We start from the raw sequence: 16,328 nt of genomic DNA on the forward strand, positions 1-16,328 counted from the left end.
AGGGGTTGCCTCCTCTTAGTAAATCAGTCTGAATGTAGAGAAGAAGAACCGCTCAGTACTGCAGTGTAAACGTTTAAGGGAGGATTTGTATATTTTGTGAACAGAATAAGAATCACTGCTGTGTGGCTGGGGTCTCCTAGAGAACTTTAAAAAGGAAGGGCCAGATCTACACAGAGCTCCAGTTCAACAGTAAACTCATTTGAATCATGTCTTCTCCGTCAGGTTCAAGGCTGGCACAGGAAGGCGGCGTCCTGCGGCTTCCTGCTGGTCCCCGTGCTGGATGACCCCTTCGCTCTGACCTCCTACCTGTACGGGGACCCTCTGAGGGCCCAGCTCTTCATCCCTCTGAACATCCACTGTCTGCTGAAGAACCCCAACGACAACCTGTTTGAAGGTCAGATTGACGAGTGTGTGCTCATGTGTGTGTGATGCGTTCAGGAGCTCAGTCACCACATCTGCTTTAATTCTTCTCTCAGGCTTTGAACCGGAGACGTACTGGGACAGGATGCAGCTGTTCCAGGAGGCCATCCTGTACAGGTGAAGGCTTTGTGTCTTTAATCGTCATTTATGTGTATGTGCAGGCACACCCCTCCCTACACGCAGAGCATGCAGACTGCGTGGGGGCCTTGCCTCACGGAGGGGGCCTCACCTCGCGGAGGGGGCCTTACCTCGCTGAGGGGGCCTCACCTCGCGGAGGGGGCCTCACCTCAAGGAGGGGGCCTCATCTGAAGCGCAAATGCGGCGCAATTAAGCGCGCAACAGATTTGCCGCTGCAAGGCTCCGGCGTTCACAGTTCACGCGCTTGCCCACCAGCTTTGAGAACACTTTAATGATCTATAATTATAACATAATATCATATATATTATTCTGAAATGGACCAATCTGCACAATGACTGCTTTTACTTTTGGTAATTGAACTATATTTGAATGCTGATACTTTTCTACTTTTACTTGAGTTACATTTTTCCCGAGGGGGCACTCTCACAACTGCAAAACTGCTTTGAACACACAGCGTGGGATATCTTTGAACAGACAGACTAAGAGGAACACACAGAGGCTGTCTTATCCTACATCAAGTTCTGCACAGACACTGTAACTGTGGAAAAACGCATTCGGGTCTACCCAAACCACAAACCTTGGATGACAAGAGCGGTGCGGTCTCTCCTGAGTTCCCGTGAAACAGCCTTCACGTCGGGGGACGCAGCCCAGTACAGCATGGCAAGGGCGAACCTGAGGAGAGGCATCAAGGCTGCGAAGGAGGACTACAAGGGAAAAGTGGAGGAGAATCTTGCACATAACAACACACGGTGCGTTTGGCAAGGCCTTCACCAGCTAACCAACTATAAGGGCAAAACATCTGGCACTACTAGAGCTAACGCCCACCTTGCAGAGGAACTAAACCACTTCTTTGCCCGCTTTGAGGCTAGCAGACCCTCCCCACTTTTCTACCCTGTCCCTGCCAACTACCAGCTCCATACCACCTCCCACTCTCAAAGATGAAGCATACGCTGAGGTCTGTGAATCCTGGAAAAGCTGCAGGACCCGATGGAGTACTCGGCAAAGTACTCAAAGGTTGTGCTGACCAGCTCTCAGGGGCCATGACCAGGATATTCAACCTGTCCCTGTCACAAGCTTGCATGCCATCCTGTCTGAAAACAGCTACCATCATTTCTGTCCCCAAAAAGACACCAGTCAGAGAGCTCAACGACTACAGACCCATAGCCCTAACATTGGCGGTTATGAAATGTTTTTGAAAGACTGATAGCCGACTACATCAAAGCCAGCCTCCCACCCTCCCTCGACCCTCATCAGTTTGCTTACAGAGCTAACAGATCCACGGATGATGCCATCGCCACGGTCCTTCATACGGCTGTGAGCCACCTTGAAGTCTCAGGCAGCTTTATCAGGATGCTGTTTGTTGATTTTAGCTTTTAACACCATCATACCTGACATACTAGTGGAAAAACTATCAAGCCTAGATTTCTCCCCCATCATATGCGCTTGGTAAACAATTTCCTTACAGACCGTCCTCAGACAGTGAAAATAGGCCCTTATTGCTCCTCCACCCGCACCCTCAGCACTGGAACCCCACAGGGCTGCATGCTGAGCCCTCTACTCTACACTCTCTACACACACGACTGCTCTCCCATTCACCCCTTCAAACTCCATAATATAATGTGCCGATGACACCACCGTGGTCGGTCAAATATATAAGGGAGACGACGAGTCGGCATACAGAGACGAGATCCTGAAGCTGTCTGCGTGGTGTTCAGCAAACAATCTGTATCTGAACACAAGCAAAACAAAAGAAATCATCATGGACTTCAGAAAGCACCTTCCAGAACACGCCCCCCTTCACCTCAATGCAGAGAAAGTGGAGAGGGTCTCCACCTTTAAGTTCCTGGGGGTTCACATTTCGGAAAGCCTCAGCTGGACAGCACACACCACTGCAGCAGTTAGTCGCCCAGCAGCGACTACACTTCCTGAGGGTGCTTCGGAGGAACCGACTGAACAAGAAGCTGCTGGTGTCCTTCTACCAGGCGACCATCAAGAGCGTGCTGTCATACTCCATCTCGGGGTGGTATGCAGGATGCTCAGCTGCGGACAAGAAAGCCCTGCAGAGAGTGATCACGATGGCAGAGAAAACCATCGGCTGCCCCCTGCCCTCTCTGGAACACATCTCCACCTCCCGCTGCCTCAGCAGAGCTAACAAAATAATAAAGGACAGCTCTCACCCAGGTCACAGACTGGTCTCTCTCCTGCCTTCTGGGAGAAGATACAGAAGCTTCAAGTCACGGACAAACAGACTCAAAAACAGTTTCTACCCCTGGGCCGTCAGGCTGCTCAACCACCAAACTTAATGCAGTAACCCTAACCATCTTCACACTTATACACCTCATACACATTTTAAATGCACTTTAAAAATTTAAAATTATTTTTATATCAACATTTTTAACTATCTATTCCCCCCGTATGATTGTGTCTGTTATTGTCCTACTGCCGTGTTTTTAAGGTTATGTATGTTATTGAACAATGGGACAGGGTTGCACTGAAATCTCGTTGTATTTTTTGTACAATGACAATAAAAGGCTTTAACTTTTTTAATTTTGATTGAAGGACTTTTACTGTAACAGAGTATTCCTAAGCTCTGGTAGGAGTACTTTCACTTTTTTTTGTTTAAAGTGGACCTATCATTAGGGATGGGTATCGTTTGAAATGTATCGATTCCGATTCTGGTTCTGCTTATCGATTCCGGTTCTTACCGATTCCCCGTTTCGATTCCAAAATTGTAAAAGAAAGAGGTCAAACGTTTAGATAACCAAAATATCTTTATTCTTTTAAGCTTTAACTGACATTTTTACAAATAAAAAATAAACATGCAATACAAATGTATTACACTTAATCTTTGCACAATAGCTGTGCTTTATTTTAACTGAGCTATGCCTGTGGCAAGCTATTAACAGGCATTACACTGTGCCTTGTCTTTTTCTTTTTTAGTGTAGTGGAGCCTCACTTTAGAGCGTTTACCGCGACCCATCTTTGGTGTTATGAAGTGACTGAGCTCGTGAACTGTCTACGGTAGGGCGGGGGAGCCTCGCTGCGGGGCAACTGTGGACCTTTGTCGCCTGTCAGCGCAACTTACATGATGCCGTTTAAAAAAATTAAGGGGCGGTGCCGGCCGTCAACGGCCCGCTGACGACCGGCCGTTCTGTGATTCTCCAGAACACACAGATGGCCAGTCAACCCTTACCCTGGCTGTATTCCACCGGGTCACTGACGGACCCGCGACGCAGACGGACCCGGTGGAATACAGGGTCTACCGCGTTTAAGAACTGTTAAGCAGAACCGAAATTGTGTATTTTTGTTATGGGTACCCGGTACCCGGCATTTTCTTGTCGGTTCTTATCTGGAACCGAGTTTCGGTTCCCAATCCTACCTATCATGCAAAATGCACTTTTGCACGTCTTTTATACATGAATATGTGTCCCCGGTGTGTCAGGGAACTCACCAAGTATCAGAAAACACAACCCTCTCTCTTTTCCTTCATACCCAAATCTCTAAAAACGGGGCTGCAACGGATCTGATACAGACTGATACAGATTTGAAAATTCTCTGACGTCAGAAACAAGGAGCTCCGCTTATATGGCCAACTCTCCATCTATCAGGAGGAGACAGCCACGGCCATTGCCATTCGAAAGCGCTGGAGAAGCTGTAGGTCATATGCCAGGCCTGTAGGTGGTGCTGTAGTCTGCCACAAAAGCAGTGAAGAAGACTTCTCAGATTCAGCCCCTGCAAAAACAGGGCTAAAGAAGAGCAAATAGAGCGAAATGAGGCATGGCTAAAATGCATGATCTGTTTGGTATTTTGAAGAAAAAACTTCGCAGACATGTTTTATATAGGTATGGCCCTACAATATATTATTGAAATATAGCATGATAGGTCCACTTTAAGTACATTTTGCTTCTAATACTACTTTGTAATTTTACTCTAGTAAGATTTAGAATGCATGAGTTGTAATGAATGTATTGGTACTTTTACTCAAGTAAAGCATCTGAAAACTTCCAAGACCAAATAAAATGTATGTGTTTCTGAGCGACATGTTGTGCTTCTTCCTCTCACAGATTTGGCTTTGTGCACGACAAGGTTTCAGCTTCTGCCTTCAACTTCCCGTCTGAGAACAAGCCCCAGTATGTCCACGTCACAGGTTAGACACACACACACACACACACTTATTCCTGGAAACCCACAGGATTTAACAGTGATTGAAGAATTAAAAGTAAAAATCTATTAAAGAACTTAAAAAATACTTAAAATACTTAAAGAACCAAAAGTAAAAGTACTTGTTGCAGAATGGACCATTTAATCACCATATCTTTTTGTATTAAAATGATTGGTGCACTTGGATGTTGCACTTGATAAATGTGGGGTTTATTTCAATTACTGGGTAGCTCAACCTTTAATCATGTGTTGATTTATATGATGTCATAAGTAAAATCTGTGACTAAATGTATACAATGAATGTAGTGGAGTGAAAAGTAAAACATTAGCCAACAAAATGTAGTGGAGTAAAAGTATAAAGGGGTGGGGGGTAGAGGGGTCAACTAGTCAGTTAGACAGCCCAAGTACCTTACTTAGGAACAGAACTTAAGTACATGTACTTACATCCCACCTGCCTCCTGTCTACCAGGCACCATGTTCCTGCAGCTGCCCTACTCCAGGAGGAAGTTCTCCAGCGTGCAGCAGCGGCGGCGCAGGAACTCCAACAGCTCCAACAGCCAGGGGCCGTACGGCTGCGAGGAGCGGGTGGGCTACTACTGGGCCTACAACACCATGCTGACCAAGGCCTGGAGGACGGGGGTGCTGGGGGACGAGAGGCTGGCCGACCGGCTGCTGCGAGACTTCACCGACTTCTGCGCCAATAAAGACAACCGGCTGCTGCAGCTGTGGGACGGCTGCCAGGAGAAGATGAACGCCAGTGCGCCCTGAACGCAGCTTCAGATCTTTTACTAAAGTAAAGTTACTAATATCAAGGTGTAGAAATGATCTTCTACAATTCCTGGATTTTTGTTTTTTACTTCAAAGAAGTACCAAAAGCATCGATATGTTTGAAGTACCAAAAGCATTGATATGTTTGAAGTACCAAAAGAATCGATATGTTTATAGTACCAAAAGCATCGATATGTTTGAAGTATCAAAAGCATCGATATGTTTGAAGTACCAAAAGCATAGATATGTTTGAAGTACCAAAGGCATCAATATGTTTGAAGTACCAAAAGCATAGATATGTTTGAAGTACCAAAGGCATCAATATGTTTGAAGTACCAAAAGCATAGATATGTTTGAAGTACCAAAGGCATCAATATGTTTGAAGTACCAACAAAAAAGAGTGCTAATTTAGCAGAATATCCATTTATTGAATCTCTGGACTGGATCATTAGTGATCAATGAATGTGTTCACCCTTTTCATTTTGCGGCTGTAAAGGTAGGAGCTAACTTTAATGACTTGTTATGTTGTTAAGTAGATCATCATTTATTAGTTGATTTATATTTAGTATGAATAATAGGGATGAGCAAACTAACTAATGTCGTCAAATAAATGTACGATATTGGCTTCTAAAATCAAGTAAAGTTGAAGCACGTCAAAATGATTCTTAAGCATAGTTCTTGAATATATGTACTTAGTTACTTCCCATTACTGCCTCCTCCAATAAGAATCCACCTCTGATCTGAGTGGAGGTTTACAGTATTAAAGGCTTGAATCTGTGGAAGTCTAAAGTATAATGTTGATGCCTTAAGATGAGAGTGTCTGCTCAAATGATGTGTTTTGTTCATTATTTGTTTATTTACAAAAATAAATAAGACAATGTTTAATAAAAAGCTACTTCCTGTTATTTTCCACCAGCAGTCACAATCAATGTTAGAACAAGACATCACAGATCTGAGAAGTACATGTACTCCAGATAGGAATGATTGTCTTTGCTTGGTTGAATCATGTTCAGGTGTATATCAGTATTTAGTGTTAGGGAGTGGGGGGGAGAAAGTCCCTCTGGAGGGAACGAAGGGATTTCAGCCTTTGCAGACCATTAACATGCACTAAAACCTATAACACACTACAGGAGACGGAAAACCCCCACTTTTCTATAAGGCAGAGTGATTGAATGAAGGCAAACACACACATTTCCAGTTGCACCTCATACAAATGTTTAATCCGTGTCTCTTTTATAAAACAACAGCAGCACAGAAGTCCCTGTTCTGAACATCGCCAGTGTAAATCCCTTATAGTGGCATTCACCTATTATATATCAGTTGATCCGTTTCAAAATAATTCAAATGTAATACAATTCTGCTTTTCAATTTCATCTGTGATTATAAAAATATCCCTTATATACGTTCCTTTAGGTTTGTGATTATAAAGGGTAAAACAATGCAAAGGAATTATTACGATAGAAATATGATCTTATCATAATTAGTTGTTCCATGATGATTCCAACTCAAACTGTAAACATATTGACAGTGTCCTGTATGTAAAGTGATTAGTCTGAGTGAGACTTCTCTGATGATCAGGTAGCTTCCTGTTTCAGTGTCGTCTGTACCTGCTGACAGTCTGTTTCAATGTAGTGCTCTATCAATGTGTCCTTCTCTAGTGTAATGAACCTTTACTGAAGCCTTAGCACTTAAGAGTCTTGGAATGAAGTTTAGAATGTGGTCACATCAAAATCGCTAGCGTTGCAAAGAACTGTGTTTAAATTATCCCTGCTTATTGTGCAGTGTCTGGTTTCCTTTAGCGTCTTCTTCTTTAGCTCTGATGACCTTTTAGTGAAGCAGTGGTTCCCTTGTTCCCTTTGTTAAAGTATCACCAAGCATCCCCAGCATGTCAGGCTTTACCCTCAGGCTCCGTGCTGTCCAATGCAATGAACAATATTTGAACTAAAAACCAGACGCTAAAGCATGTTCCTGCTCACAGCTCTATAGTGAAGCATGTACATGTCGTCACAACCCCACAGTTCAAAAGTAATAAAACTGTTATGTGTTAGTTTGCTTCTGTGAAAATAAAGTAAGCTTTATACGGTTAAATGTGAGGAAAAAACAATGTGCAAAATACTAACGCAGTGAAAGAGTGAGGCAGCAGCTGCTTCATTCATCAGCTTCCTGCTGATTAGTGACTTCATCTGGGACTTCTATTACTTTGACACTTTGACTTTGTTGTGCCACCCTGTGTTGTGTGCTGATTATATATAAACCTTTGATTTCACTTCGATTAAAAGATCATGTTTATAAATGTGGGTTTCGTGTGTAATTGTGTGTAAAGACAAACGTACGATGCAAATGAGTATTTACCTGATGTTCATAATAACCAGGCTGCAACAAAACATATTTTTTGGGAAATGATGGAAAATAGGATGTAGGTTTTTAGTAGCTATAACTGTCAGTTACTACAGAATAATCTTTCAAGTGAAGCTCCTCCTGCTGACTGCAGTGTTCCTGTTGTCTCGCAGGGTGAACGTTGTCCGTAAAAGAGGTGGGGGGGGCTGCTAGTTTACAATGGCTGCATCCTCTGGTAGACCACCTACACACACACACACACGGAAGGAGTAGTTAGGGCACAGCCTTATTTCACTCTCTATCAGTAAGGTGAAGAGACTCACGGGGTCGGATCCTGATTGGCCAGATGAGGATGGAGCAGAGCGCCAGAGCGGCGACGACGGCCACGCCCCCCGTCACTATCACCATGACGTTATGATAGAACCACACACAGTCCGGGCAGCATACCACCGTACTGAGAGAGAGCGAGAGAGAGAGATACCATCATATTATTTAACTTTTTGTTTGCATAACTGTTTTGAATTGAATGCTATTTAAATCAGTTTAATCCACACTGAAATATCTCTACAGCACGTTAACACTCATGGTCAGAGGATGATCAATGTGTCTCTGTGTGTGTGTGTGTACTTACTGGCAGGGATGCAGAGCCTGAATGATGATCACAGCGATTCCATTGGCCACCTTATCAGTGAAGCTCATGGCTCCGTACACAAACGCTCCACTTTGCTGCGGGTGGAAGAAGATAGTGGATCATGTAGAAGGACACACCACACAACACTCACTCACTCACTCACTCACTCACTCACTCCCCCACACACACACACTCACTCACTCCCCCACACACACACACTCACTCACTCCCCCACACACACACACACACACACACACACACACACACACACACACACACACACACACACACACACACACACACACACACACACACACACACACACACACACACACACACACACACACACACACACACACACACACACACACACACACACACACACACACACACACACACACACACTACCGTCTGCCCTCCAATGAGCTCCGCGGTCATGGACAGCGATATGACCAGGATGGTGGCGGACCCCGCCCCCAGCAGCACCGCGGCCCCGTACACCTGCTGACCCATCTGACCCTCCAGCAGCACCCAATAGGAGAAGGCCATGATCAGCAGCAGGCCCAGGAAATAGGTGAGCTGGACCAATCAGGAGAGAGGCAAACCGTGTGAGATGGATCACAATCAGATGCTGCGGTTTGTTTACGTATCCCTCAGTGATAGTGTGGATCTGATGAGGAAGCACTCTGCTGACTACAGAGAACCTGTCAGTCAACTCTTTGTCTGGCTCTGTTAATCTAAAGCTCTGAACACAGCGCATTATCTGTACAGATATTTAGTGAGAGTGTTGTACACTACTTAATACTGAAGGAAGTAAATGGAGTGAACAGCATATTTCTTTATAGTCCTGATTGTTGCAGTAATTCATAAATTCTAGATTAAAAGTGAAAGTATATAATCAGACTACATTTTCGTTTTGTTTCATGGGAAAAAACATGTCTGTGTGTGTTACGGCTGCTGCCTTCCAGAGGCCTGTACTACGAAGCTGGTTCAACTTAACCTGGATATGTTTGAGTTAGCCGGTTGGCCTAATCCAAAACATACGCGCTCTCGCTAAACTGTACTACGACGCGGGTTATCAAGTGGATCGCTCAAGCCAGCTGTGCCGTATCTAGTTAGGTGCGCGTTCACATGAAAGAGGTGGTATTTGGAGCATTCGACCAATCACAAACATGGAGAAGCGTACTGATAGCGCAGCGTCATACTTCCTTGACAGTGAGGGTTTTAGTTACTATTTAGTTTATTATCTATTTCTTTGTATGTAAACAGGCTCCCTTTTTAGAGTCATCCATTTGTTTGGTTGTTCATTTAAACTTGCGCCCTTGTGGCCACTTTGTTTGTTTCAGGCTGCCTGCCTGCCATTTTTTTCACACTGGTATAATAAAACCATTTATGATTATTACTAATTCCAATCTGGTGTATGTTGCTTTCCTCTTCCCTTAGTCGGGACGTAACAGTGTGAAAAAAGTAAATGATATTAAAAAAAAGTGTATAGCCAGTCTTACTTACAGATTTTCCAATGAGTTTACTGACAGGCTTCATGATGAAGGAGGACAGGAAGCCACTCATGAACATCACTAACGGGATGGTGGCGATGAACTTCTGTTGGTGGGAGGAACAAAAAGAGATGAGAAACAGTGAGGGGCTGCTCCACGTTAGCATCACAATGAACTGGAATATATTGATATATATTTATAAAAAGGATGATTGGGGTGACTGTGTTTACCTTGGGCAGCCCCAGAGTGTTGATGAGATACATGGAGATGTATGTCTGAGACAGATTGACTATTAACCTGGTAGACATGTAGAGTAAGGCCACCTGCAGAGAGACAGGGACAGCTATCACACAGCCTGGGACTAAACAAAGCAACATGAGGAAACTGTCAGCTGCTGAAATAAAACACTGCTAGTTATTGTTTGCTATCCTGGCCCCATAATGGTGGAACCAGCTCCCAATGGATATCAACGGAGGGTCTACACATCCTGCAGACTGAAAACCTGCTCTCCAATGTGTTGGAACTGAATGATCTCTTCTGTATGTAGCGCTCACAAAGGATTTGTCTGGAAGTAAAGCAGTAGCACTTCATCTGGTTGGGTTTACAGATGGAAATGTACCTGCAGAGTTCTTGCTTTAGAGTTTGTCTCTTCACAGCTGAATGCACTAAAAGCATAATGTAATGTAATAATCTAAAAACATCTTTCTGTCAGTCCAAACACAGAACAGCTGCTCCAGGTCCAGATGTTCCCACCTGGTAAAAAGAAGGCTGCTGCAGCCAACACTTCCACTGCAGCAGGGACGAGGGGGGAGCAGGGAGCAGGGGTCTGCGCTCCCCCTCCTCCTCTTCCTCCTCTTCCTCCTCTACCCTCTTCCTCCCCTCCTCTCCTCCCGCCTCGCCTGCTGCTCCAGAGCTCTTCTCTTTGATTCCCAGGTGGAAGAAGAGGGAGAAGAGTGTCCCGATGCCCAGCACTATCAGCGCCAGGTTCTGAAATCACACAGGACAGGAAGGTTTGTGATGACATCTGTCTGTTTCACTTCCTCTGTGGGAGAGGGATTCAAAACATACTACCACTCTATTGCACAGAACAGTGGGAGGACAATGACTGGCAGAGGGTGAATATAGCACTAGAGTTATAGCGGGGCTTTGGTTTCCAAAACCGTCTCATATTGTTTCTCATAATGGTGAGGGGAAGTGGAGATCCAACCAGAGGCCTGTACTACGAAGCCGGTTCAACATAACCTGGATATGTTTGAGTTACCTGGTTTACCTAACCCAAAACAAACGCGCTCTCGCTAAGCGGTCATACGACGCTGGTTATCAACTCTTTAACTCAAGCCAGGGTTTCTCTGTCCGGCTGAGTGCGCGTTCACATGAAAGGGGCGGGGTTAGCAACATTTGACCAATCACAAACATGGAGAAGCGTACTGACAGCGCAGCGTCATACTTCCTGAATGAAAAGTCAACTATAATATTAGACATATGAAGAAGTTCAACTTTAAACATCCATGACTCAAACACTTTATCCAGGATAAAAGCCACATAGCTGCACCTAAAAGGTGAATACAGCTGGTAAAAGAAAAAGTGTTTGAATGCGTACATTAACAGGTTTATGATATCACTGATATCTGACTTTAATTACATTTGACTCGAGTGTTTCGTCAACTTAATGTGTTGCTTAGAATAATACTTCTGCATACAGTATGTGACACTGTGAGTGTTGCACGGCCAGATACGGCTCAAGAAGCTGACTCAGATAAGGAAATATGATACATTATGATGTGGTATGAATGATAATGGGATACATTGACGTCTGCACTCACAGTGCCGCGGACTGTACTTAATGTTACTCTGATCCGGTTACTTATGTTGTGGCAGATATTTAAGTAAGCTTTCTTAACGCTAATGTTATAATAGTCAGATTTCTCTGAAGATGGGAGGTGATATTCTATTAATGTTCACGTTCACACAGTCGGTGATTTTTGCCGGCCGTCTTTCCTGCAAAGGCAGTTTTTCTGTATTTCCTTTCTTTTGTAATATGGCTTGATCGCTTTAAACTCTGCACACTGAGCTCTGATTGGTCAGCAGGCAGTGCTTTCTCTGAGTTGATCTCTTAGCCTGGAACCTAACCTGCTCCGGAGCAGGCTAGCCGTTCAGCATAAGTTACCATGGAGATCTACCCGGGTAAGAAGAGAACCAGCGTCGTAGGACCGGAAACCCAGAGTTTTCCCTGAAGTTAGCTCACAAAATCCGGTGTCGTAGTACAGGCCTCAAGTCCATTCTGGGGCCGGTCTGGAGTTCACATGCTTTAAGTATCTCCTCTTAACTTGATATTCAACTCACTTGATAAATCTCTTTTTTAAGTACAATATTGGCTTCTATAATCAAGTTAAGTTGAAGTACCTCAAAAGTATACTTTTAAGTATAGTTCTTGAATAAATGTACTTGGTTACTTTCCAATACTGGCTGCTGCTCCAGCAACAATCTACTGATCCCAGCTCAGCTCTGCAGCGAGCGAAACGGGGCCTTTTGTGTGTGTCATGGTATTTTAATGACTGGTGGGGATTTTCAGAACCCCCCCCCACACTCTGTAACTGTAAAGTCAGTATAATTAGAAGTGGTCCTCACCCTGAAGACGGGAATATCTACGGGTCCCAGAGCGTCTTCATCCTCCCCCGCCTGCTCGTGGAACAGCAGGTACGCCACTGCATACACTGTGATGTTGGCTATCACTGTGAACGCATACCTACACACACACACACACACACACACACACACACACACACACACACACACACACACACACACACACACACACACACACACACACACACACACACACACACACACACACACACACACACACACACACACACACACACACACACACACACACACACACACACCACTTCAGGGGACATTACATTGACTAACATGCATTTCCTGGAGACTTCCTAACCTTAACCCTAACCAACACATGCCAAACCCTTACCCTTACCCTAAGCTTAAACCTAACCAAGTCTTCACCCTAAAATCGATTATTCCCCTCATGGGGACCTCCATTTTGTCCCCATAAGGGAGGCGAGTCCCCACACGTGACTGTGTAAACAGATGTAGGTCATAGGTCCCCACAAGTATAGTAATGCTAGCACACACACACACCTGATCTCAAGTGGGCCCAAACTGTAAAATCATAGCATAATAACCTATAAATAACAACAACTCCTTCCCTTTGTTTTAGTGCAAAAAGTACATAGTATTAAATATATGTAGTGGAGTAAAAGTACACAATTGACCTCTGAATTGCAGTGGGGTAGAAGAAATAAGTAGCAACAAATTGAAATAATAAATTGTACTTCAGTAAATGTATTTACACCTCTGTATTAGGGTTTCCGCTAGGATTTTTTCTCGCCGGTCAAATGTCCGTACAGAAATTATTTTACCGGACAAATTTGAAACTTACCGGTCATGTTTCAATAATAATAATAATAATAAGAATTGTGTAGCAGAGTTTTCGTTAGCAGGTAATTACCGGACTAGGACCGGATATGCTGATGTTTAAAACTCAGTTAATGGGAGTAATTTTTATATTGCTTCAGTTTATAATCGTAACAGATCGAAACATTCGGATTCATTTTTCAATAAACGACTCAACAAACAACATAATTATTACATTCAAAGAAACTACTTGTAGTAGATAAAGTACATTATTCAAAAGTTTACATTCACTTTGAACACGGGTGAAACGGATCCTCTTTTCTCCTCTCCCTCTCTCTCCTGACAGCACGTCAGTTTCTCATGCAGCTTGCTAAACAGTGGGCGGGGCTTCAGGTGATCACGCAGAGCTGCATGTCTCCGTCAGACTCAGCAGCTGATCAGATCTCTGATCTCTCTCTCGCGTCCGGTTATACTTACTACACTCGCGTTTGTCCATATCGATCGGACCCAGCTCTCCTGATCGGCCTTTATAGAGAGCACCGATCAAACTATTTGTTGAGGTTTAGGATGGCAGCTTCTTCATACGCTGCACTCGGAGAGAAATAGTGGAGACTGATGCCGTTTCTCAATCGCGAGGAAACTGGCTTCCAAGCCAATATTTCAAGGATACTACGTCATTGAGTGCCGCCGAAGGACTGTTCCAATGTGCAGCATACTTGGAATTCCACCGAGGCTACGTCCTTGGTTTGGGGGTAATTTCGAGGCCGCACATGGGTAGACTTTACGTCCTTCAAATCCCCACAATGCTTTGTGCACGGACCAATTTCAAAAACCCTTGCGGAGAATGGCTGAACCGACGCAGTGCAGCACACATTTAAATGTAAGTATGTAGTGGCGGAGAACATGTGTTGGTAAATATGTTGCATTTGTTATCAACAAAAATGTGTTCCATGAAAGTAAAGCAAGTTCATAATTAGATAGACAACGTGAGGTATTTATTTTCGGTACAGTTTATATTGAAACCGTTAGAGAGAGTGGCACACTTGTTAGCCTGTTCCATTCTTCTTTGTTTTCCAAAGCCGTGGCTCGGAAGTATACTTGCTTTGTTTCTGAAGGAAGTGACTTGGAAATATGTGACAACCAAGCCAGTATCCTCGCGATTGAGAAACGGCCGGAGACGATGAACTGTTTAGCCCTTGAGCATGATTTATTCCTCTGCTTCACAGGTGATTCCGTCGCTCAGCCGAGCTAACTTAGAAGAGCAAACATACAGTGGGGCAAAAAAGTATTTAGTCAGCCACCAATTGTGCAAGTTCTCCCACTTAAAAAGATGAGTGGCCTGTAATTTCCATCCTAGGTATACCTCAACTATGAGAAACAAAAAATGGAAAATCACATTGTCTGATTTTTAAAGAATGTATTTGCAGATTATGGTGGAAAATAAGTATTTGGTCACCTACAAACAAACAAGATTTCTGGCTCTCACAGACCTGTAACTTCTTCTTTAAGAGCCTCCTCTGTCCTCCACTTGTTAACTGTAATAATGGCACCTGTTTTAACTCGTTACCAGTATAGAAGACACCTGTCCACAACCTCAAACAGTCACACTCCAAACTCCACTATGGCCAAGACCAAAGAGCTGTCAAAGGACACCAGAATCAACATTGTAGACCTGCACCAGGCTGGGAAGACTGAATCTGCAATAGGTAAGCAGCTTGGTGTGAAGAAATCAACTGTGGGAGCAATTATTAGAAAATGGAAGACATACAAGACCACTGACAATCTACCTCGATCTGGGGCTCCACGCAAGATCTCACCCCGTGGGGTCCAAATGATCACAAGAACGGTGAGCAAAAATCCCAGAACCACACGGGGGGACCTAGTCAATGACCTGCAGAGAGCTGGGACCAAAGTAACAAAGGCTACCATCAGTAACACACTACGCCGCCAGGGACTCAAATCCTGCAGTGCCAGACGTGTCCCCCTGCTTAAGCCAGTACATGTCCAGGCCCATCTGAAGTTTGCAAGAGAGCATTTAGATGATCCAGAAGAGGATTGGCAGAATGTCATACGATCAGATGAAACCAAAATATAACTTTTTGGTAAAAACTCAACTAGACGTGTTTGGAGGAGAAAGAATGCTGGGTTGCATCCAAAGAACACCATACCTACTGTGAAACATGGGGGTGGAAACATCATGCTTTGGGGCTGTTTTTCTGCAAAGGGACCAGGACGACTGATCCGTGTAAAGGAAAGAATGAATGGGGCCATGTATCGTGAGATTTTGAGTGACAACCTCCTTCCATCAGCAAGGGCATTGAAGATGAAACGTGGCTGGGTCTTTCAGCATGACAATGATCCCAAACACACCACCCGGGCAATGAAGGAGTGGCTTCGTAAGAAGCATTTCAAGGTCCTGGAGTGGCCTAGCCAGTCTCCAGATCTCAACCCCATAGAAAATCTTTGGAGGGAGTTGAAAGTCTGTGTTGCCCAGCGACATCCCCAAAACATCACTGCTCTAGAGGAGATCTGCATGGAGGAATGGGCCAAAATACCAGCAACAGTGTGTGAAAACCTTGTGAAGACTTACAGAAAACGTTTGACCTCTGTCATTGCCAACAAAGCGTATATAACAAAGTATTGAGATTAACTTTTGTTATTGACCAAATACTTATTTTCCACCATAATTTGCAAATAAAGTCTTTAAAAATCAGACAATATGATTTTCTGGATTTCTTTTTCTCATTTTGTCTCTCATAGTTGAGGTATACCTAGGATGAAAATTACAGGCCTCTCTCATCTTTTTAAGTGGGAGAACTTGCACAATTGGTGGCTGACTAAATACTTTTTTGCCCCACTGTAGACAGTGGCCGTTTCTCAATCGCGAGGAAACTGGCTTCCAAGCCAATATTTCAAGGATACTACGTCATTGAGTGCCG

General features: G+C 44.1%; 2 protein-coding genes across 5 annotated transcripts in view; one reads left to right on the forward strand and one right to left on the reverse strand.

The window, feature by feature from the left end:
- Positions 1 to 6,392, forward strand: part of depdc5 (DEP domain containing 5, GATOR1 subcomplex subunit) — a 69,992-nt gene extending 63,600 nt beyond the window's left edge. For all 4 annotated transcript variants that reach the window (XM_079649381.1, XM_079649380.1, XM_079649383.1 and 1 more), the window contains exons 40-43: positions 223 to 394; positions 477 to 537; positions 4,623 to 4,705; positions 5,189 to 6,392. In XM_079649381.1, coding sequence (XP_079505507.1) covers positions 223 to 394; positions 477 to 537; positions 4,623 to 4,705; positions 5,189 to 5,487 — 615 coding nt within the window. In that variant the 3' untranslated portion in view covers positions 5,488 to 6,392. The remainder of the gene's footprint in view (positions 1 to 222; positions 395 to 476; positions 538 to 4,622; positions 4,706 to 5,188) is intronic.
- Positions 6,393 to 6,678: 286 nt separating this feature from the next.
- Positions 6,679 to 16,328, reverse strand: part of LOC307018894 (major facilitator superfamily domain-containing protein 12-like) — a 30,712-nt gene continuing 21,062 nt past the window's right edge. The window contains exons 4-11 of the mRNA XM_079649393.1: positions 12,580 to 12,697; positions 10,705 to 10,938; positions 10,182 to 10,274; positions 9,965 to 10,057; positions 8,864 to 9,034; positions 8,456 to 8,550; positions 8,148 to 8,278; positions 6,679 to 8,068 (exon numbers count right to left, since the gene is read on the reverse strand). Of these exons, the coding sequence (XP_079505519.1) occupies positions 8,034 to 8,068; positions 8,148 to 8,278; positions 8,456 to 8,550; positions 8,864 to 9,034; positions 9,965 to 10,057; positions 10,182 to 10,274; positions 10,705 to 10,938; positions 12,580 to 12,697 (970 nt within the window). The 3' untranslated portion in view covers positions 6,679 to 8,033. The remainder of the gene's footprint in view (positions 8,069 to 8,147; positions 8,279 to 8,455; positions 8,551 to 8,863; positions 9,035 to 9,964; positions 10,058 to 10,181; positions 10,275 to 10,704; positions 10,939 to 12,579; positions 12,698 to 16,328) is intronic.

This window comes from Notothenia rossii (assembly GCF_949606895.1).
Source record: "Notothenia rossii genome assembly, chromosome: 9".
In the NCBI taxonomy this organism is placed as follows: domain Eukaryota; kingdom Metazoa; phylum Chordata; class Actinopteri; order Perciformes; family Nototheniidae; genus Notothenia; species Notothenia rossii.